General features: G+C 29.9%; 1 protein-coding gene across 1 annotated transcript; it reads left to right on the forward strand.

The window, feature by feature from the left end:
• The first annotated feature begins 3,416 nt into the window (after positions 1-3,416).
• On the forward strand, positions 3,417-21,082 carry LOC132735207 (carbohydrate sulfotransferase 1-like). Its single transcript, XM_060722146.1, has 7 exons — positions 3,417-3,542; positions 3,895-3,927; positions 5,503-5,559; positions 5,790-5,967; positions 19,179-19,235; positions 19,570-19,685; positions 20,078-21,082. Exons 1-7 carry the CDS (start codon positions 3,467-3,469, stop codon positions 20,749-20,751), a joined length of 1,191 nt encoding a protein of 396 aa, XP_060578129.1. The 5' UTR covers positions 3,417-3,466; the 3' UTR covers positions 20,752-21,082.
• The last annotated feature ends 1,720 nt before the right edge of the window (positions 21,083-22,802 follow it).

Genomic DNA, 22,802 nt, shown 5'->3' on the forward strand with positions numbered 1-22,802 from the left:
TGAAGCAGACTTTGGTACATAAATTCATAATAAGTAAACCTAGGTCAAATTTGGTACGATTCAGCATATTTTACAGAAAAATGCCCTAGGACTTTGAAGAAATCAATTATTTGCCTTCAAGCCACTCTCTCTGCACAGATGGAACAAATTATTGAATGATAAAAAATGCTTAACTTTCAAACCTTAGTAGTCATAATTTAAATATGTGCAATGTCCTCAGTATATTGGGAAAAAAGAGTTAATATATAGGTCATTGTACAGCGGTGACACTAACAGGGACGAAGCATTGAAAAGAGCTGTCTGTGCCATGTAAACTAAGGGTCCAATCTTTTACTGCATACAAGAGTCTAACACGTCTAACAAGTTGTGATTAATTCTGAGGGTCATTGTGTTTTCAGATTTTATAGTTCATGACAGCAGGTGTCAAGTTCGTGGTGCCGTATTGTAGCTGTAAAAAATGTCCCGTACTTCACTTCAGTGCTGTTAAATATTTTAAATTTTTTGTCTTTCGGGATCAATGATTCAGGCACTTTAAAGAGTTAAAAATTGTGTACCGCTCAAACAGGTGCTTTGGGGCGTGAGGGACGCTGCACTTATTGATTTTCCCTCATGTACAGACTCAACTTAACCAAATCTGTGAAGAACTTAATAAAAAACTTAAACTTTAATGAAAATTTTATTTTCTGACAATAGTAGCCGATATTCAAGTCACCATCTTACATCGTATCATGTCACTTATATGAGCTAACTCCTCGTTACGGCCGGTCTCATACTTTCTCTACAGACCTGTAATACTTGATAGCAAAAGAGGCAACACATTCACCTTTAATATTTTGGTTTATCTACTGCAGCCCACCTTCTCCCATATTATTGTGATAATTGATACAATATCCAGTAGTAAACAATGGCCATGCTTTTCTCTGTTTATAGAGATTTACATGCATTCTAGTATCAAAAATATATGATAACTATGTACAATATTCCACTTTGCACGAATGGCATTACACTTATAAATGTATCGGTATTATGAACAGTTTATACTAACAGGCGGTAATTATACATGTTTATGTCAATATTTATTACTCATATAATTTGTAACCAATGATCTGTTATATTTTTGCTAAAATGGTTTTGCTTGCACACTTGAAAATAAGCGAACTTGGCCAAATTATCTACCCCCTGTGTACATGGAAATACAAAGTAAATACTACCAATATATTAACCCATACGATCGCGTAATTTATGAGAAGTAAATAAAAAGTTGTTTTTTTTTAATTTTAAAATGTGAAATTTTTTATGATAAAAAGATAAGGATGCAGTTATATACTTAAATTAAAATGAAATACGATGCTTAACGGGTAGAAAACAACAACAAAAATGCGTTCAAAGAATGAACATATGCGTCCTTTAAAGTTTTGTGGTTAACAAAGGGCAGTAGGATCACAAAATAATAATAAACCCGTTATGTATATTATATACCAGATGGATTGAGCCGAGTATAACTTTTTAATTATTTTTCTTATTCTACCTGTGTTTGCAGATAGTATTGTAATTCTCTGAAATTCTTTTGATGAAATTAAATGCAGCATAAAGTTTCTTTCTTATTATTGTAAAAATACGTCTAATATTAAAGTTATATTTTGAAGTTCAGGTGACTTATAGATTTTTACTTTTTACAGGTTTTTCTATGAAAAATTTATAACTCACAATTTTAATGGCTTTTACGGAACTGTAAGTTTATAGTATTTAAAATTATGATTAAAACTTTGAATTCAATGAATAATAATTCATAAGGTACATTATTTTTGTTTCATGAGAGAAAAAATTTGTTTGTAACCTCTTCGACACATTAATTGGATCAGTGCATAACTAGGAATTTAACTACAGTGTTGAAGAAGAGCATCTTTAGACGCTAGCGGAAATCATGATCACACAGTAGAAAAATATCGTTTCTTTTTTTCGCCGATATTTTAATTTTCCATTCATTATCCTATATAAATCGGTGAAAACAGATAAAATAGATGTTTTAAATCTCATTCCGTTCGGTGAAAAGGTGATATTTCAGCATGTTGTCATTCAAGCGCCATGTTGAGTATATATCGGAACAGGTACTCAAACGTTTTTTACAGTCTTACTCATAGGTTGCACACTACAGTTATTGAAGCCACAGCTTCAAAGGATTTCTTGGATATAGTTACTATTTTGGATTTAAATGATGTCTATGTGCATTGTTGGCATGAAGTTTGTTTTTTGACATATAATATGATCACTGGCAAATTCGAAAACATGGCCAGAAATCACTTGCTGTTGATAAAAGATGTCACGGACGCCATTTTTTGTGTAAATATTGAAGTTAAACAGCATGATTTGGAAAAAAACAAGTCATTTTACAGGGGGTATTTTCAAAAGTAGCAAATTAAATCTACAAGTCTAACACCTGTTTTTATGGGTTTTTCTGATTTTTTTTATGTAAAGGGAGTAGCTAAAGCAGGGACAGTGTTTTTGTGACTCGTATATTTTGCCAGAGGGACGAAATGTATTGTTTTCGGTATCAGAACACAGAAGATTTTTTACTTCAACGGATTGAAAATAACATTTTTTTCAACTGTTAATTGCACATAAGATAATTTCATTTTAAATTTGCAATGTTATGAGAAATATATTCTCAACAAAACGTGTTTTCTCTTCAAGTTTTTTGTAGTTTCCGATCAAAATTATCAGACATAACGCTTGTCGGGCATTGACGGCAGAAACTTGATATGTACTGTGGAGTGCTGCCATTTTAAGAAATGGATCTTGTGGGTTAAACAAACCGAAATAAATGACAATAAAATTCTGTAAAGAAATACACAATGTAAAAATGTCCATCCTTTATAAATCTCAATATCTCAAAATACATAAAGGTTTCTTAAGGTTTGACTTAGATGAATATGAACTTATCTTAAAACCTGTATAAAATATGTTCTGTTACTTTGTGTTTACAATGCTGATGATAAAAATGTTTAAAAATGTTTTTGATAATGCTCATTTTTTGTTAAGGAGAACCGTTTAAATAACATAAAGGCAGCATATTTCATTGTGTTTAGAATTTCAGTCCTAAAATATAATATTTTATCTATGAAATCATCTAATTGACAAGCTATCTTAAAGCTCAGAGTGTAGTCTCATTCATTACAAATAGGTTACTTAAGCGAAAGTGTATGCCTTTGGTTAAAAAACTTGAAACTGCGCTGATGCTAATTGACCTTTGTATATGTATATGTTCATGGCTATATATTTTCATCGTTTATAACATTTCAGTAAGTAATATCACATCGCCTGAAATCATTTATATGTACAAAATTTGTGTTGTAAAAATGAAATTAATGTTATTATCTGTTCTTTAAGTTATGTTATAAACATACGTATTTTAAAATACAGAATATATACTTCTTGAGAAAGCATTATCTGTGCAGAATCAAAAAAGATGAATTGCTCACAACTTCAGAAACGTGTTTTCAATAAAAGCATTATTTTCCGGGTTTTATTGGCTATAAACACAAGTATGTCGAATTTATTAAACTTTAAATAAACATTAACACGATTGCTTTCATCTATTTCTAATATATCTCCTAACATGAGCTTTGCACTTATTTAGATTTCATTATTTGATTTATTTTTCAATACGTTTTTCTCGAATGATTATCAGTTTCAGATTAATTGCATAAAAATTAAGAATAAGTCTTAGAAATACAAAACTTCTGCTAAAGCTGTTTAAGTAAATCGACATAAGATAAATGCATAAGTACGTTTCCAGTCGTCTCAATTTTGTTTATACATTCTTACTTATGCTCACTTTATACACGTGTTAGATAACAAGTAAAATGTTAATGTGCATTAAATCTTTTTTTTCAGCAATTATATGCATATGCATGATGTATGCATCACGTATGTATCATTAATTTTTTGTTTTTTTATTATATGATCTATAAATAGCTACAATCTTATATGTCTGAAAAGTAGTTGATAGATTTTTTTATAAAATCATACTCACTGTGTGAACTATCATATTCACTGGCTGAATGGGAATTCCCAATCTAAAAATAGATCAAGAGTCATATTCAATGACCATAAATCATACAATGTTAATTACACGTGCGAATAAAACAATAATTGGTGTGTTTTGTTCTTAATGTCATATTTCTCTATTAAAATATCATTACTTTACAATAATAGTTCAAGTTGCACCGCAGTCATGTGTATAAACTCGAATTACTTTTGTCTGCGTAGCGTTCGCGTAGCCCCTAAACGCCTTGCGTCATCTTGTTCACAGTACGCTTTTTTCACGTGCTTCAATGAAAACAGGCAACATTGTGTATGAAGCTTTACCATTTTAAAAATCATTTGCTATTCATATAATAAAACAATTATTGACTAGTGAGCCATTGAATATGATGTGATATTCACTGGAAGAAAATTATATTGACATCGGCTATCGCCTCAGTCAATTTGTCATATGCCGGTGAATATCAAATCATATTAAATGGCTTACTAGTCAATAATTGTATCATAATAAACGCATCAGTAGTTTGCATACCACGGCTAGTCTGGCTTACTAAATTACAACACTGTAACATGTATTAGCTTTCACTACATATGTTGTAATATTTCATTTTCAGTATTGATTTACACCCCAAAATAAGTCTATTATAAAATAAGTGGCTAGTGTGGCATTGAATAAATGTGATTTTCATCGGTAAATGACATAATATTATAAAAATATGACTTTCTGTCTGAGAATCACACTTTATATTGAATGACACACTAGACAATAATTGTTTTATTATATTATTGGGCTTTTAGAAAAAGAAAATACAAAAAGTACAACCTAACACATGTACAACTTTTGTCTGTATCGTTCAACCACGGGAAAAAGAGGAACTTATTAAACGTGCAACAACTGGAGAACGCTGCCGTATAAAATTAAGTTTATTATCATCATTGTGGTGTAACCTTTAACTATTATAGTTTTAGTAATGGTATATTAATCTAGAAATATGCCGCTAAGAACAAAAGGCAACAATTTTGTTTTATTCTACGATATATGGTCATTGGATACGAGTCTCGATCTAGACTGGGCAAATCCAATGCAGCCTGTGATTATGATGTTATAGTATGTTCTTGTGGCATACCATTTGGACCAATGCGATTGCAGCTACATTTTAGTCATATGAAAACAGTTTTATCAAATAGTAGGGTTATAAGTTAGACAAAGTGATTTGATACAAATGTTCTTACAAAATGAAAGTCGAAACAGTATAACATTTCAAAGTATTCATAAATGTATAGATAACAGTTGTTGTCAGTATTATACATTATTATCAATAGCTTCACAATGTCTGTTTCAAATATCTAGAAATATACGTTTTTATTATAATAATCGTAAAATTTGTAATTTTATCGCGAACACATTTCCGGATTATTTTATTCACATTCTCTTATTACTATGTGCTTATATTTTAGAAGGTATTTTCAAGACCAGGCCTAAAGAAGCAAATCCATTGAAGCGAGAGATTAAACGTGAGTAGTTATTCTTTTAATTTGAAAATAGTTTTGTTTAAATAAAGAAACTTGAAATTGTTTATGAAATTCATTTATGCAAAAACCTGTTAACAGTTCATTAAATTGTGTGTATCCACCGAATAACAAAATGGGTGTATATTGCTTTTAAATTAAATTTATTAAAAACAATTAGCATTTTGAATATTCATAAGATTTAGCAACATTTTAAAATATATTTCTATTTATAGTAAAACCGTACGACATATTATTGAGCAGTTATATGAGAAGTGGAAGTTCTTTGACCGGCATGATTTTTGGACACAGATCTGATTCATTTTATTTCTTCGAGCCTTTGTGGGAACTTGCTAAATGGACGTATTGGCATGGGTACAATGCAGTTTGCAGGTCAGATCGACTAGAATGCAGGTAATCTATAACAATATTCAGATATTTTTAATAGGCGATAGGCGAAATGTTTGCAAAGTTTTAAGCTATTTAATCAACACTGTAACTAAAATGACGGTCTATGTCCCTTATTTCCTAGAAACGTCTCTATATATTTTATGTATAGATCATATTTTATATATAAAGCAAATAAAGAGAAAGTGTATGTCTCGATTCAGAATTATTTTTAATTTGTAACTTAAGATTGCATATTACTTGTATTAATTCAGATTCTACTTCATACCATAAGAACTAAGGTTAGACAAAATGTTTGAAAGGAAATAAAATTTATAACAAAAAGATGCAAATGCACCAAATAAAAGCTTGCCATGACTTGGATTTTAACTGGATTACAGGACATAAGAATCAATACTCCTGCCAATATCTTGGGTCAATTTTTGCTCATTTACATTGACATTGTACCAAAGCACGCAGAACATCACCTTAGAAAAGCATAGTATAATACTGTAAACAGATATGTTACATGTTACTATCGTAGTAAGAACATAATGCTATGTTTGACAATCATTCATTTCAAATATGTTTACGTTTTTTCCTGGATTGTCAAAGTTGTTAAATACTTTTTAAATCTTGAACTGAATTTTCTTCACTTTATGATATAATTCTAACAATATATAATGGTATTGAATGTTGTCTATGCATAAAAAACAATACTAAAGTTTATAGAGTAAATGAATTTATTATTTAAATTGCAGCAACAACAATAAAGGGGACAATAAAGAGGATAAAATGAGAACTAAAATCATAGTAATAGTAATAATAAATTATGATAATGCCTATTTAAAATAAAATACGGTACGCGATTACTGTTCGTGATGTGTTTCATGCAATTATTTGCTTTGGACAAGCCATGTTTTAGGATGCATTCTTTGTACATGTGTAGTTACTTACTGTCATATTACATCAAAAAAGATGATACAAAAATAGTTCAAATCATATGAAGTCATTTATGGACTTCTAAAAATTAATTTTTTTTGTTTTTCTATGTCTTCACATCTTTTTAATTTGCGAAAATATTTGCATTTCCTAATTTTTAATGATAAATTCATTTGTATGCAAAAATGAAAGGCACACCCTGTTCTATGCCAACACTTATGTCGTTGCGAAATGGAAAGTACATTGTTTTGATGAATAGTTACAAATATGCGTGGCCAGACACTGCGATATTTTTAGCTTTTAAGGAGTTAAGGTAATTGAAAACTAAACAGAGAGCAAAAACAAAACACAGAAGGAAAGTACTTGTTTTTGCTGTTTACTTACTTCTTTTCAAATATTCTTCATTTTGTCTATAGAATTATATCTATCTGATTTTCGTCTATCGCCGATAAGTGTTCAACAAATGATAAACGTTTTAGTATATTAGAATAGATATAAAGATATGGATAAGCAATACTTATAATGTCATACAGTCAATTCGAAGATGATGTAATGATTGTTTAACGCAATCGAACAAAATTAAAAATATGAAATCATAATGAACATCTTACATTTTGTGTAATCGTTAATCTTGATGTAAGGGTATAATTCAATTATCCTATTATATTATTTTATTCATTCACCTAAACAACAATGTTTTAAGCCAAAAATCTATATCATACTGATTTAAAGGTTCCCCCAGTGTTGTTATATTTTCTGGTCCTCTGGGATCATTGGTTCCGTGATTTTTAAGTGTTGAAAATGGAGAACCACTCAAGCTTGTTCTAGGGGCTTAAAGGATGTTGCACTTTTTAATTTATCGTATGTACACACTCAATCAACACCAGTCTGCAATAGTCATGTAATTTTAATGTTTGCATCCGACGGATCACACTTTATCAAGATTTTTTTTCAAGTCTCTTAGAACAATGCTTCCTGTAAATGACAGTTTAATTTAAAAACAAATCACCTTCTGAATTTAATGTTATTGAAGAAATACATAATCAAACAAGAGTTTGTACAGCATAATACATTTACAAAAAAGCTTTACTACAATGGATTGATATCTGTAGTTTTCATTCGTATTTCAGGATCAACATCAAGTGGGTAATGAACCACATTTTACCCATAACCCTGAATTGAACCATAAATTCCATCTATTTAAATAGAAACTTTTTTGGTAAAAGCAACTTAAACATCACAGAAAAGAATCCAGTAGACCACAAATATATGTGTTACGCCTATCTTTCCATCCGTATTTCTTTGCTTTCGCCCGATCAATTAATTTTTTTATTAATTGTACTTTTTTGATATATTTTCATATAATTATGTATAAATTTGTTGCGCAATAGAAAAATAAATATAGTTGTAGGTCAATATAACACGATGACTTCGAAGGACATGTATCAATAACATGAAATGGTCAGCACTCGTGTAATGTTTAGATTAATTCTAAAAATGAATGTGTGTAAATGCATAAGACATAATGACCATGTAGTGTGCGCCTGGACCAAGTTGAAAAGCAAGTTAAAAGTTGAAATACAATATTTTATAAAATACATTTTCTGTTAAAAAAAATCTGTGATTTCTGGCAAAACTAGAAATGTGTCCATTAGACACAGGAGCCTCCACACTCCACTGTTTTGTAAATCTTATGACTCTAAGTCATTTTCTGTTTGGCTACATGTGCAACACGTTGAAAACTTTGATCTCATTAGGGGTAAGAACTTTACAAATACTGAATAAATCCCCATGGTGCATAAGTACATGTGCTGACCAACATGCTTGTTAACTTTCAGGCTTACAGGTCAAATAATTTAAGCTATGCATAAACAAGATAAATAAAGCAAACTTATACTAAGTAAAGGGCAATAACTCTAGCAAAACTGGAAAATAATCCGCTTGCCAAATCCCAGGTGCATAGCTTCACATTGATACTTATTCCTGTAAAATTGTTGATTTAACTCAAGCACTCAAGGTCAAAATAACAAAACATAATGAAACGTTTCTTACTAGGGCAATAACTCTAGAAATACTGGGTAAATCCACTAGCGTATCCCAAGGTTCACAAATACACATTCTGACCAACTTTTCTGCTAAGTTACTTGTTAAGTTTCATGACTCTAGGCCAAATACTTTTTGAGCTACGCACAACACAAATTGAACTTTGCAAATAATAACCCTGACAAAGCAGATAAATTCCACAAGGGGAACCTCAGGTGCACAACTTTACATGCTGATGAACATACCTGTAATGTTTCATAACTCTAAGTCAAATTCTTTTTGAGCTATGTGCGACACAAGTTGAAAATTGCAAATATTTACTAAGTCAAGGGCTATAACTCTACAAGTACTCAATAAATCCACACAAAATACCCAGGTGCACAACTACATATGCTTAGAGACATTCATGTTAGGTCTCATGACTCTAGGTTAAATACTTTTGAGCTACATGCGACACAAGTTCAAAACTGCAAATTTGTACTACGTCTAGGGCAAAAACTATATAAATCCACAAACAAATATCCATGTGCACAACTTCACATGCTGAACAACATACCTTTTAAATTTCATGACTTAAGATCAAATATTGTTTTAGCTTCGTGCGATACAAGTTTAAAGTTGTAAAAAATTCTGGAAACAAAGTGATCCCTCGGAAGCATTAATCACCACAAAATAACATAATAATTGCAAACTCGGTTTGATTGAGTCTGTACATGAGGGATAATGAATTAGTTCAACATCCCTCACGCCCCCTAGCACCGGCTTGAGCGGTACTCAATTCTCAACACTCATAGGGTTGGCATCAATGATCCCGAAGGACCAGAAAATAAAACAACACTGAAGTGAAGTACGGGGCAACATTTTTCGGCTGCCACACGGCACTTGACACCTGCTGTTGTGAAGTACAAAATTCTGGAAACAAAGTGATCCCTCGGAAGCATTAATCACCACAAAATAACATAAGAATTGCAGACTCGGTTTGATTGAGTATGTACATGAGGGATAATGAATTAGTGCAACATCCCTCACGCCCCCTAGCACAGGCTTGAGCGGTACTCAATTCTCAACACTTTATAGTGTTGGCATCAATGATCCCGAAGGACCAGAAAATATAACAACACTGAAGTGAGACAATATAACTGTACAAAATCTAAGAAAATCCACACGAAAATGCACAGGTGCAAAACTACACATGCAGAGCAACATTCCCGTGAAGTTTCATGACTCTAAGTCAAATACTTTTTGGTGTGCGTGCGACACAAAAGATAACTTTATATTTAACGTTTTTGATAATAACATCACAGTGTACACTCAAGTGTATACTTTCCGCTTGAAAGCGAGTTTTTCACGACAAAACGCGGATTTAGACTAAAATATAGGTATAGTAGTTCAACTAAGATCGAGCAGCGAAAACGTTTTTTTTTAGCAAATCTCAAATCAGATTTTACCGGTATGTTTTTGATTGTGTGTATTTTGTCTATTGCAAAACCTCTATTTTATCAAAACATGAGATTTCAGAAAAATAAATTAACGGCTTTAGACTACAATTTAGAAGCTTTACATTTGATATTCGTGTATACGCTCTTGACTCTAAAAATAATAAATTACCTTGGTAACAGAAAATGAGGGAACAATTGAAATGCGCATATTCGTTAAGAAAATATTGACAATGAAATTGTCAATGTTGAGGTTTGCTCAATGTACGGATGCTGGCATAATATGGAAAGAAATCGTCCGGTTGCCTTCAAGGTCACACAGTACGGTTGTTCAAACCCTTGCAAAACATTTTCCTCATAAGAAATCGGAAAAGATGTTGAATACGTTTTCCTCTGGATCAGTGCAAAACAATTTTAACAACATTTAGTGTTTTATACATGCATGCAAAATCAATAAACATAGCTGATGGGGTCTACTAGCATGACTGTATCAAGAAGGATTTCCTTGAGATGACGTCAACTATTCCAAGCATTGAATTAAAATTCAAATATTCTTACTGTGTTAGTCTAAAGCGCTTGATTAAATATATTTTTGATAAGTCTGACTACACAAATATTTTTCATTTGTTTTTTCGTTTATTTTGTCCTTCTGTCGTAATTTTGAATTTTGATGTTGAAGAAAGCACCTAATATTTTAATGTTTCCATGTAGATACATAATGTAAGTGTGTGCAGTCTGATTATATATGTAAGCAGGTCAATTATGTTGATTAGAGGTGCATTATTCCATCCCATTTATATATGTGTCAGCCGCTGTTATGGTGTGTACATTGATGATATATTAATCGATAAATCAATTTTAACTAATTAGCTCACTGACATTGTGACAACATTCAATTTAAGGAGTTAATGAGATACACTTTCATATTTATTTGATATATGTCAGATGCATTTGCTTTCGTTTTGGAATAAATGTATGAAATAAGAAAACAGAAAACATAGATTTTCGTTCTGTTACATTTACTACTCCGCTGTAGTTATCATAGTTCTTATTCTCACTCATAATTACTAATAAACTCCCTCATATAATACAACACACAAAACTGTTCTCAATGTTCGAATATTGTTTATTGATATACATACTATTTTATCTTGAAGATAAACTGTATTTCCCGTTCAAGCACATGGTTTACAAGTCACTGAATATTTCCGAAGATAACATGTCTCTAGTAGAAAGTAAGAATGTACAAAAAGACTTCAACCTTTACATACAAAGATATCATTGCTAGGTATATATACATAAAAAAAGAAACGGACTGCACATTTACATTATGTCAATCTTGTATTAACATGTATTCGGATGAATACTGATTCAATTTTTAATTCCGGGAAAATGAATGTAAGAATCTGTTAGATTCGTGTTAATATAAAAACATATGTTCAAAAAGTTCTTAACTATTCCTTTCCTCCGTTTTCGGGTATATATTCACACAAAAAGTGTTGATTTATCAAATTCCGTCACATAAATATTAACTCACAATTGTGTGTTGCTAATACTGTTTGTTTCATTATCTAGTAGATAATGTTAACATATGGAAAACTTTCGTATGCAATTTGCAGTAACTGCAAAAGTCATCAAATTATGTATAAATGCAGCATATAATTATGAGCATGATCAGTATGCACTCTTTCATCAATGTTATATCGCATCTTTGTTTTAAGTTATGTAAATAATACTGGCCGCTATAATTAACTATATGGGCAAGAATATCTTTATATTATTGGTCCGGTGTCAGTATAGACACCAGCGGCAACTCAGCTTGCGATGTTTCTGTATTAACCGAGAGTTCGTAAGTGGTTGAAGAATGCGGCGACTACTTCATCCACGGTATTTCCTTTTAACAAAACGACTCTTTGAATAACAACATCCATCCGAATAAGTCACAACTGGCCAACCAATTATCATTGGTACGTAGGATGACTCGACTTTCACGTACCGTGCTCATGTTTTGCAAAGGCCTTCAACGGTGTTATGCTTTCGATAGAGAACTAACACGTCTAGAATATCGAACTTTTATTTATTAACTGATTTGATACAGAGTGTATAGTGTTTAGATAAGGTTAGTAGGCGGTGCTTATTAGTAATACATCTTGACTCAGGATATATTAGCAGTAATGAGTTAAATTTACAAAAAAAAACTTGATTATATTTTTAGCGACAGGAAACTTCGATTCAAGATATGATTTTAATAATTAAAAAATTGATTTATTAAAATGTTTTCAAGTGCCTTGTATGTGATGCTTATATATCTTTTTTGCTTTGATTTCTTTTATAATATTAAAATATATTTTATAATATCTTCATTCACTTTATTACTGTTTGCGGGGTAATAAACACATTCACTGTCACTTATTGTATATAACGACGTGTGGAATGTTTAGGGAGTGTTTTTAATTATTTGTATTATATATCTCCCGTATGCAAACACATATTCAATAACGTTCTAGCTAAATTTCGAATCAACTACATTTTGTAAATTACAACGACCAGTGTTGATGAGATGTTTTAAATGTCTACAAGGTTGCTTTTATTAAGCTAATTGATTGTGATAGATAATAACAGAGAGTTAAACAATGTATTCATAACAAAAATATAATATTTAGGATTTGATTATAATTTTAATTATAATCACAATTTTTTTAATAAGATAACATGTATATGAACAAGTTGATAATCGTGTGACAGAAACGTACTGTATAGTTAATTTGATTGACTCCTCTTTCTATAAGTAAGTCATTTGTATTTAATATGATAATCCATTTAAAAATTCGCTATGATATGAAGACTATGTATTTAAGATATTGTTTCTATCAAACCTTTATAATTTAGGGTATCCATCAAAGTGTTTATATTTGAAATTATTTATCTATTACTCACAATAGTTTGTAAGAGATTACTCACAATAGTTTGTAAGAGAAGTCATTTAAGGTTTGTTAAAATCAGTTTCAAGAAACGTTTTATTATTTTGTTCAATCAAAATCATTATTTTCATTCATTGCGGAGATGATTGGAAATGAAGTCGTAAATACTTATTGCAACACAGAAATCTCATTTATCTGGTACTAAAGGCGTTTTATGAATTCTGTAACAATCCTTGAGCATAAATAATTTTAAGAAATTGATATTTTATGTAAGAATCGTTTTTTATTTGTCTCCGTACGGTTAAGATCGAAGTGGTAATTTTATTAACAAATATAAAGAAATCTTAGGTATCTGGTGCTTCTTAAAATTTATATTTTGAATAATATAAGAATTGGTTTGAGATTGTTATTTTGCATTTCATTAGTTCTGGAATTATTTTTATGTAGAGGATATTTGTTTGTGTGTAACATTAAATCTTGTGAATCTCGTGAACTACGAGAAAATCTTGTGAAAATATCAAATGTAATTTTCACGAATAAATCAGTATTCCAGCATAAAATAAAAGTTGATACATGTATATATTCAAAAGGTTAAGAAAACCCAAGAAAAATTCATATTTCAATGTTTCAAATCATTCCGGTTAAGTATCCCAAGAAAAAATATATAATTATTACATTTAAGAATATAAAGTTTTATTTTGAAGTACTTTAATAATAATCATCAGCTCGATACACGCTACAATATCAATATCACAAGTTTAAAAAGAACATAATTTCTCTTATAGATTTTATAGGAAGTGAGCACAATCTAAAGAAATAAAGTGAATGAACATATTTCAATAAAAACTTGCAAAAAGCGTTAAGATAAAAGACGTTGTTCCAGTAGAAATGTTGTCATTTAATTCTTCATTCATATAAGAAAGAAAGAAAAACAATAAAAAGCGTGTTTGCGTGTGACAATATTGTAAGAAAAAAGAGAAACTGGTGGATATTTCTGTTCATTTACTTGTACATTGAAACTTGATTATTTGATAAAAAGTTTGTTTCTACGTATAAAACATATTTAATGGCGTTGTACAAGTATAGGTTAGAGTGCATATTGGGTGTTCTTCGTAAATAAGAAAGCTAAAAAGGAGCGGAGCTTGCGAAGCGACTGTAGCTTTCTTATTTACGAAGAACATCCAATATGCACTCTAACCGGCTTAGTGCTCCGCCCATTTTTCCGCCCCAACACTCTGCGTGACGTCACACGATAGCCTAGAAATGTGTATAACCATATTTGGAAGGGATAGCGGTACACATTTACGGGTCACGTGTTTTGCATAGCTTACTCCCGCATTCTGTCAAGGTAAATCAGACAATGTCACGGCGGTACCCTCTTTGCAAAATATTCTCAAACGGTACCCGGTCATTCTCTGCTAAAAACAAACCAGCGATGGATAACAATGCAGTAAAAATTCATTGTAATAAGGAAAGGAGGTAGGCCTATGACACGTAGAAAAGATGTATACCACGGAACACTAGAATGTTTTATTTATGTGCTGATTTGTCATGTGCCCGATTTTCATGTACTGCAACTTCACAATAAGCTACAAAAAGTCGACATGTCTTGCCTCGCCCGTCACCTCGACATATTTTTCGGGCTAAAATGAACGTGTAGCTTGATTATATATGCATCATACATATTTATTATGTTCATATACATATCATCTTCGGACAAATGGCAGTATATTGTCAAAAATAAATGTAAAATTAATAAAAACACCCTACTTTCGGTTTTGCAGCGGCACGGGCTGTAATATTTACATAAAAAGTAAGAAATATTACATACATACTTTGTTGGAATAAATGAACTTTTTATTTGGAAATTATAAAATGATACTGGTTCCGTAAGTAATAAAACATTTTTACTGTTATTTTGCCTATTTTCATTTCAATGAACCTCTTTTTTTTAATTCTATGCCGTAGTGACGATATACATGTGCGTGTACGGAAAAAACATGATGCATAAATATTGATTAGTAGGAGTAAACTTCAAGATCTCTGCACATGCGTATATTTCACTTTAGCGCTCTTCGAAACTTAGCTCCGCCCACTTGCGTTTTATAATATAAAACGTCCAGTTTATATAAAATCTGTTCTATTAAGATTTGAAACCTGAAAATTTGAAAAATCCTCGTCGGTGATTGGCTTAAAAAAATTGGCGAGCACTAATATCTAAAAGACATTTACAATAGTAAATTGAAATACACATCATTTTATATTGACAAAATTAATAAAAAGAATTACAACATACATATGTAGACACAAACACACACATACATACATATGCATAGACACATATACAAATATCACAGATATACATACATATAAATACACATAGATATCAGTCTCCATCTTTCTTTACAGTATAGAAATATTCAACAGTTTTGGACAGCAGAGTTTATATCTAACTATAAATATTGTGCTTAGAAAAGGGAGGAGAAGTCCTTCATGATAAATAGTTTTCAATTGTCTCTTTCAAATTTGTACAGATTTCATTTGTTTAAGATCTCTGTCAAGTTTATTCCATAATTTTAGACAAATTGTATTAAAACTTCTATCTGAAAAGATTTTGCTTCTATTTACTGGTTTTGTACGTCTAATAATATGATATATATATATTTTTTTGTAAAAGTGCATAGATTGTCCTGCCAATACAAAAAATGTGTTATTCCAAAACAAATTTAGACGAATCTTAATCTTTTATCGCGTGCAAAAGTCAGGTCTAAAGTTCAACATTTACATCAAACGTCATGATTGTGAATAATAATAAATAATAATAATAATAATAATAATAATAATAATAATGATTATAATAATAATGATAATCATGATGCTTATAATAATAATAATGCATATAATAATAATAGTAATAATTATAATATAATAATAATGATAATAATGAAGATGATAATAATAATAATAATTATTATTATTATAGTAATAATTATAATATCTTTATAATAAGTAGTCATGATAATAGTAGTATAAAATAATGTGCTGGCATTGCCGAGTAATTAACGCGTTGAACTAGTTTCTAAGGAGTATTGGCCACGTTGGCTCAAATTTAGTCAGGGGCAAGTATTTGTTTTTCTTAAGATAGAAACGTATCAAGTATTGCTTTATATGTTAGTAACAGTCTCAAAGTGTATATATAAACTTAAAGTGTCCTTCATAATCAAACAATTATTGATTTGTTTAAACTAATGACATAATGGTGTGACGGAAATGTACTTATAGTTTGGTTGATTTAATTAGGTCCTGTCCTGCAGACAATTTCACAAAAAGTCGATTGATCTTAATTTTTTTACTAACGATAATCGTAAGTTAAATCTCAAGTCATTTTCACAAAGCCACTCGTGAGCTAAAATTTTATCTTAAGATAAAAATTCACTTACAACAAATCTAACGATACCCCCCCCCCCCAAAGCAACGTTCATTTGATACTGATGTGCATGCTCTATATTTGTTTTCGGTTTAAAAATCAAGTGATAAAGAGCTTGAAATATTATTGAACACAATTAAGTTTCAATAAGAAAAATGATTCAAAATGATATAGATCTATTTTCTATCTTAATTGAAAATAATTATATTTATCTAAAAGATTCAGAAAAAAAGGTCTTCTTCGTTATTAATGAATAAAAAAGTAGCAACATAAGTAATTATACAATGCTGGCAATATAATGAATAAATTTTATAAATAATTTAATAAGAAATCTGTTTTAAAACTTGCAATATAATAGTATTATATATATATTACATATATATATAATAATATATATAATATATAATATTTATATAGTAGCGTTTAGTATAAAATATTGCTGCATTGCAGTAATTAATTGAACTAGTTCTAAGAGTATTGCACTTTGGGTCAAATTAGTAGGGCAAGTATTGTTCTTAAATAGAAACTACAAGTATTGCTTATATGTTAGTAAAGTCTCAAAGTGTATATATAAATTAAGTGTCCCAAATACTATTGTTGTTAAATATGCATAATGGTGTGACGAATGTACTTATATTTGGTGATTAATTAGGTCCGTCCTGCAACAATTCACAAAAAGTCGATTGATCTAATTGTTAAACGATAATCGTAAGTTAAATCTCAAGTCATTTTCAAAGCCACTCGTTAGCTAAATTATCTTAAGTAATTCACTTACAACAAATTGATACCCCCCAGCACGTTCATTGCGATACTGAATGTGCAATAACTAGTTCAGGTATAAATTTTTGTATATATATCTAAAATTAAAACTCTCGTAATGATAAAGTAATAGTAATTATACATGCGCAACTCTAAAAAACTAAAACTTAAATAATTATATATATATTTATATTATATAATATAAAAAGTAATAATATAATTTTTAATTTTAATACTACAGTACCGTATTATACTGACTCATCGTGCTTCTGTTATCCCGGAGATGCTTGGTATTACGCGGAGGAAGGTATCTATACTGTTTAACTCTCCAGAGAACGATGTTAGTGAAATAGCTATATACTAAATATGTTAAAGCGTAAATGAAAAAACATAAATATACTATATATATGAATTACAAGTGTGTCTTAAGGGATGTTAGATCGATGACTTCTAATCCATCTTACTGCTCTGGCAATTTCAAAGATCCACCGAGAGATTTTGTTAGATTTAAAGCGTTTGACTGTGGAATGAATTGTGTGAAGTTACAAAGTCAGTGAATGTTGAACTATGTAAACTGTCTGTCAATTGATATACTGAAATATAGTCTGAAGTATGAATATCACATGGTGTTAAAGTAATGTCCTCTATTGATTCTATTTATGAATTAATAAGTGTATTAGATGTAATTATTCTTACAATGATGTGCAATTTATTTCACTAAAGTCAAATTTTAAAGGTAGGAACTACAAAAATTTGCAGTAAATGGCTTGTTGATAAGAAGCTATCATTACATCTTGGTAAAACAGAATGTATTGTTTTTAGTTCTAAGAGGAAATTGTCAAAACTAGAGCAGTTTAAAATATACTGTAATAATTACACCTTAAAAGCTCAGCCATCAGTAAAGTTTCTCGGTTCTATCTTGGACAATGATCTCTCAGCCACTTCTATTGTTGATAATATAACACAGAAAGTAAACTCTGGATTAAATTGTTTGTATAGACAAGGCAACAGTTTGAATATGGAGCTAAAATACTAGTATGTAACTCTTTAATACAGTGTCACTCCGATTATGCCAGCTCATCTTGGAATAGTGGCCTTACTAAACAACTTAAACATAAACTTCAAGTAGCACAAAACCACAAAACAAAGTTGTTCGTTATATTCATGGTTATTTCTCTAGAAAAACATTGGAAATTAACAAAATAAATGTTGGAAAAACATTTTTTTACTTAATTTGTGTTATTTATTATGTACTGTTTGCTTACAAAATAGTTGTTCTTCCATTTTTTATTTGTTTTCGTTCTGTCTGTATGAAAGATTCAGAAATTACACTTACGAATGGGGGACACCTATCGTAAAGTTACGACATATTTTACGCTTCAGATTTTCTTAAGATATTTTGTGAAAAGGATATTTATCGAAAATTCACTTACGATAGAAATTTGTCGGAAGTTTTTGTGTGAAAATTTATTCCCACTTACTTTACAGTTGTCTTGTTTTTGTCTAAAAGGTGTTGTTATATTTATGTATGCGATGTTTCATAAAAGGTTTACTACACTCATATATTTTTGTTGATGTTTATGGCAATCTATATGCATTAAACAAATACGTATATTTATTCTTATACATCATTTATTGTTTAAATGTGTCTTTTTAATTTGCATATAGAAATGCTAATATTAAACCATGCTTGTGCACATTGTATTGTAGAGAAACGACGCAGAGGACGGGTGAGCAAAAGAAAGCAGTTGACAGCTACCTTTACAGGTTAAAACTCTTAAAAGATTTTACACACATCAATCAAATGAAATAATTTTTTTCTGGTTTTATTTGATAAACATGTATTTAAATAAATAAAGCTTTTGTTCATTTACTTTTTATTTTTGCCATGCCCATTGCTCGTTGAAAGTAATTGTGTTTTGTTGATATAACATGAAATCTTTATTTAGACAAAAACATATAACGGATACTGATATTGTCAATCAAAGCTCAATACAATATTTAAACTTAAGCGTCGTTATATAATATATGAAATATATAATATATAATAGAAGAATATAAACATACCATACTTAAATTTCAAAATAAATTGTACTTTTAGGTTTAATCCTTGTTCACTTGAAACGGCAGTTAACATTTTACACAAGATCTACGATTGTGAATTTAACGAATCTGATCGGACCACTATAAACCACGAAATTCATGCTAATTTTGGGGGTTCGTTTATATGAAACCTTTTTATATCATAAGCAGATGTGACTTAATCTGTAACTTTGCTGATATTAACTTATATTTCAGGAAATACAGGGTAGTTTCTTCGGACATAATTTAATGCAATGATAGGTTTTTGATGTTTTGAAAATACTTTTATTTATCTTTTTCATAAAGATGTACGATCATTTAAGCTATTTATTGCAAAACGCATAATTTATTTAAAGTTAAACACCTTAAGTACTCTATTTTCATTCAAGATAACGGCTAACAAATTTAGTATTCATTTCTCAGTATTAACCCTTTTCTCAAATTTCTATCCAGTATGCAAAACAGTTATTGGACACTTTAAACTTTAAATGTTAAATACTTTCCACAAATTGTTTTAATCTGAACAGGTCCTAGCTGGGAAATGTGCAGAAACAAAGATACAAACTTCACAACTTGCCTATATCAGCATATTCCGAACACGTGTAAGCATTTTTTGCATAAAGTTACAAAGGTGTTACGACTAACTACAGATATAATTTCGTCATTGCTTGATACTCGTAAAAATCTTAAAGTCATTCATTTATTTAGAGATCCAAGAGCAATTATAAATTCCAGAATTGAGACAAAATGGTTTCCTTCTAAAACAGATGAGGAAGTAATAGAAAACGCAAAATCATTGTGCAATAAAATGTTGTATGACTTTCGGAAAGGACAAAATGTTCACAAGAAGTATCCGGACAGATTTAAATTTATTTACTACGAGGATCTAACCTCGAATATGCTTAGTAAGTCAAAAATATTGTATAACTATATAGGCATGAATGTAGACGAGACGTATTTTCCTGAATTTATGAAGCATATTGTTTCGAAAAAAACTTTTGTAAGTAAAGTAGAGCGTAAAAAAAATTCAGCTTATTGGTGGAGAAAAAACTTAAATTGGACTATTGTAAAGAACATGGAGATTATTTGCAAGGACGTGTATACTGAACTTGGGTATAAACCCATGTCCAGTTTCCAAGAGTACGTTAACCTGTCAATGCCAAGTACTGTTGTTCCAAATGAGTACTTGATCGTTAGATGAGAGAGTGGCCTTCTTTGAATATTTTTCATGTAGATATAGAGATAAAATTCTTCATTAACAACTCGAATATTAATTTTGAAACATTTTGTTGAAATGAATTCCGCGTTATCTTATTCTCTAAAAGTATTGAATGATGCATTGAATGATTGTTAGAATTCGGAATAGACGGGTACAAATACAAACATTCTATATTTCTAACATATGACAACTAAATTACAAAATTACCGTAAGAGTAAAACATTGTCACTGCAATAGCAAAAGGGGGTACTGTTTATACAATTTTATTGCATTTTTCATAATATTTTAGATATTGATAAAAACGAAAATTAAATTGCATATTGTCATGAATATTCCTTTGAAAAAAGTTAATAAATTCAAAAATATTTAGTACATTTATTTTATTTTTGTTCTTGAGCAGCCTAATATCTTTTATATAAATATATGTTTTATATGATCATGCATCTTACACTTATGAATAAATTCCATATATAATTGCTTTGTCTAAAAATATATTTATTTACGGTATTACTAAACTTCTGTTACAGACAAATTCACTTTTATGGAAAGAAAAAGTTTTATTTGCTAAATAGTGAAACAAATAATGCTGGCATAAACTCATGCTTTCTTTATTTACATTTCTCTTTATACAATGGTATTTCTGTATCACGTCAGCGCGTCAGCACCTAATTAACCCTACGAACCACGCATGCCTATTTCATAGGCTTAGTCAGTGTACGACACTTTCTTTGTTCGTTAATTTATTTCGGTATGAATTATACACATTCAATAAATATATTCAGTTGAAATAATGATGGTTTCCTACACTGTCCTCGATATTTAAGCTGTCAATAGTCACTTCTTCGAAAATGAGACGGGTTATATGGATAAATATTTATTCATTTTCTGTTTTCTTTTTTCATTTTCTATTTGTTGTTGCCCGAAAGAATTTTGGACATATTATTTTATTCCCCATGGTCCGTTAGCAATTTATTTTCCGGAGCAAAACTTAAGTTCCATTTGGCCCACAGTGTTCAAACTTCATAGTATTATTGTCAATATTAGGTAGAAGACCCCAATTGATTTTGAGGTCACATGATCAATGGTCGTCAAGGAAACAATTACCTTAAAACTGAAAATAGTTTTCGGAGCATAACTGAAGTTCCATTTGACCCACAATATTCAAACTTCAGAGGATAATTGTCTATATTGGGTAGAATACCCCTATTTATTTTGGGGTCAAAAAGTCAAAGTTCAAGGTCTTCATTACCTTTTAGCTGAAAACATTTTCGGAGCATTACTTAAGTTCCATTTGGCCCACAATATTCAACTTCATTGAGGAGGATTGTTATTTGAAGGAGGTAATACTTTATTTAATTACCATGTCTTACAAATATTTCATCCTTTTACTAAAAAACACTATCGGGCATATAATGCTCAGGCTGACAGTGCTATTTATATCATTTGTTTATTTATTTTCTTATTTAGTAATTTTCAAAAATAGTTTAATAAATGTCCATGAATTTTTTTTTCTTCATAATCTTATAACTATTGTAAGGGTTTTACTTCGACATGTTTACAAAATTTATTTCAAATTCAGCTTACCTTACAAAATTTAAACTTGAATAGAAATTTGTCTTTTGTTGCAGATTAAAACTTAACATAAGTCACTCTTTAGGTAATTTACTAAAATAGTATTACTTTAAAAATTCTATCGACGTTTGTAATGATATATTGTGACTAAATTATTGTTATTTATAAACGCCAAAATAATTTTAAAATTTCAAGATATTGTGATTTTTAAAGGAAAAAAGCTCTAACAGCAAACTCAAATTGTATGAAGGTTAAATCTATAAATCATTATTTTCTTTTCATTATTATCATCGTGATTATTTTTTATGCATAATAATAATAACGTATTTAAATGTCTGATCACAATGATTTATTTATTAAATAAAGAAGGTGTATTTACTTTGTATTCAAGCAGAAGAATAATTTACAATTATCATCACTATCCTTTAAAGTGCAAAATCACTAAGGCCAGCTATATTATC

Source organism: Ruditapes philippinarum, unplaced genomic scaffold (genome assembly GCF_026571515.1).
Source record: "Ruditapes philippinarum isolate M1 unplaced genomic scaffold, ASM2657151v2 ctg7950_1_1_1_1, whole genome shotgun sequence".
NCBI classification, from domain to species: Eukaryota; Metazoa; Mollusca; class Bivalvia; order Venerida; family Veneridae; genus Ruditapes; species Ruditapes philippinarum.

Bases quoted from the DNA above. Each gene is read 5' to 3' on its own strand.
- LOC132735207 (XM_060722146.1), top strand. From the start codon at position 3,467: ATGAATTGCTCACAACTTCAGAAACGTGTTTTCAATAAAAGCATTATT. The intron at 3,543-3,894 runs GTATGTCGAATT...CTTTTTTTTCAG, and splicing joins TTTATTGGCTATAAACACAA to CAATTATATGCATATGCATG. The intron at 19,686-20,077 runs GTTCGTTTATAT...TAATCTGAACAG, and splicing joins AATTCATGCTAATTTTGGGG to GTCCTAGCTGGGAAATGTGC.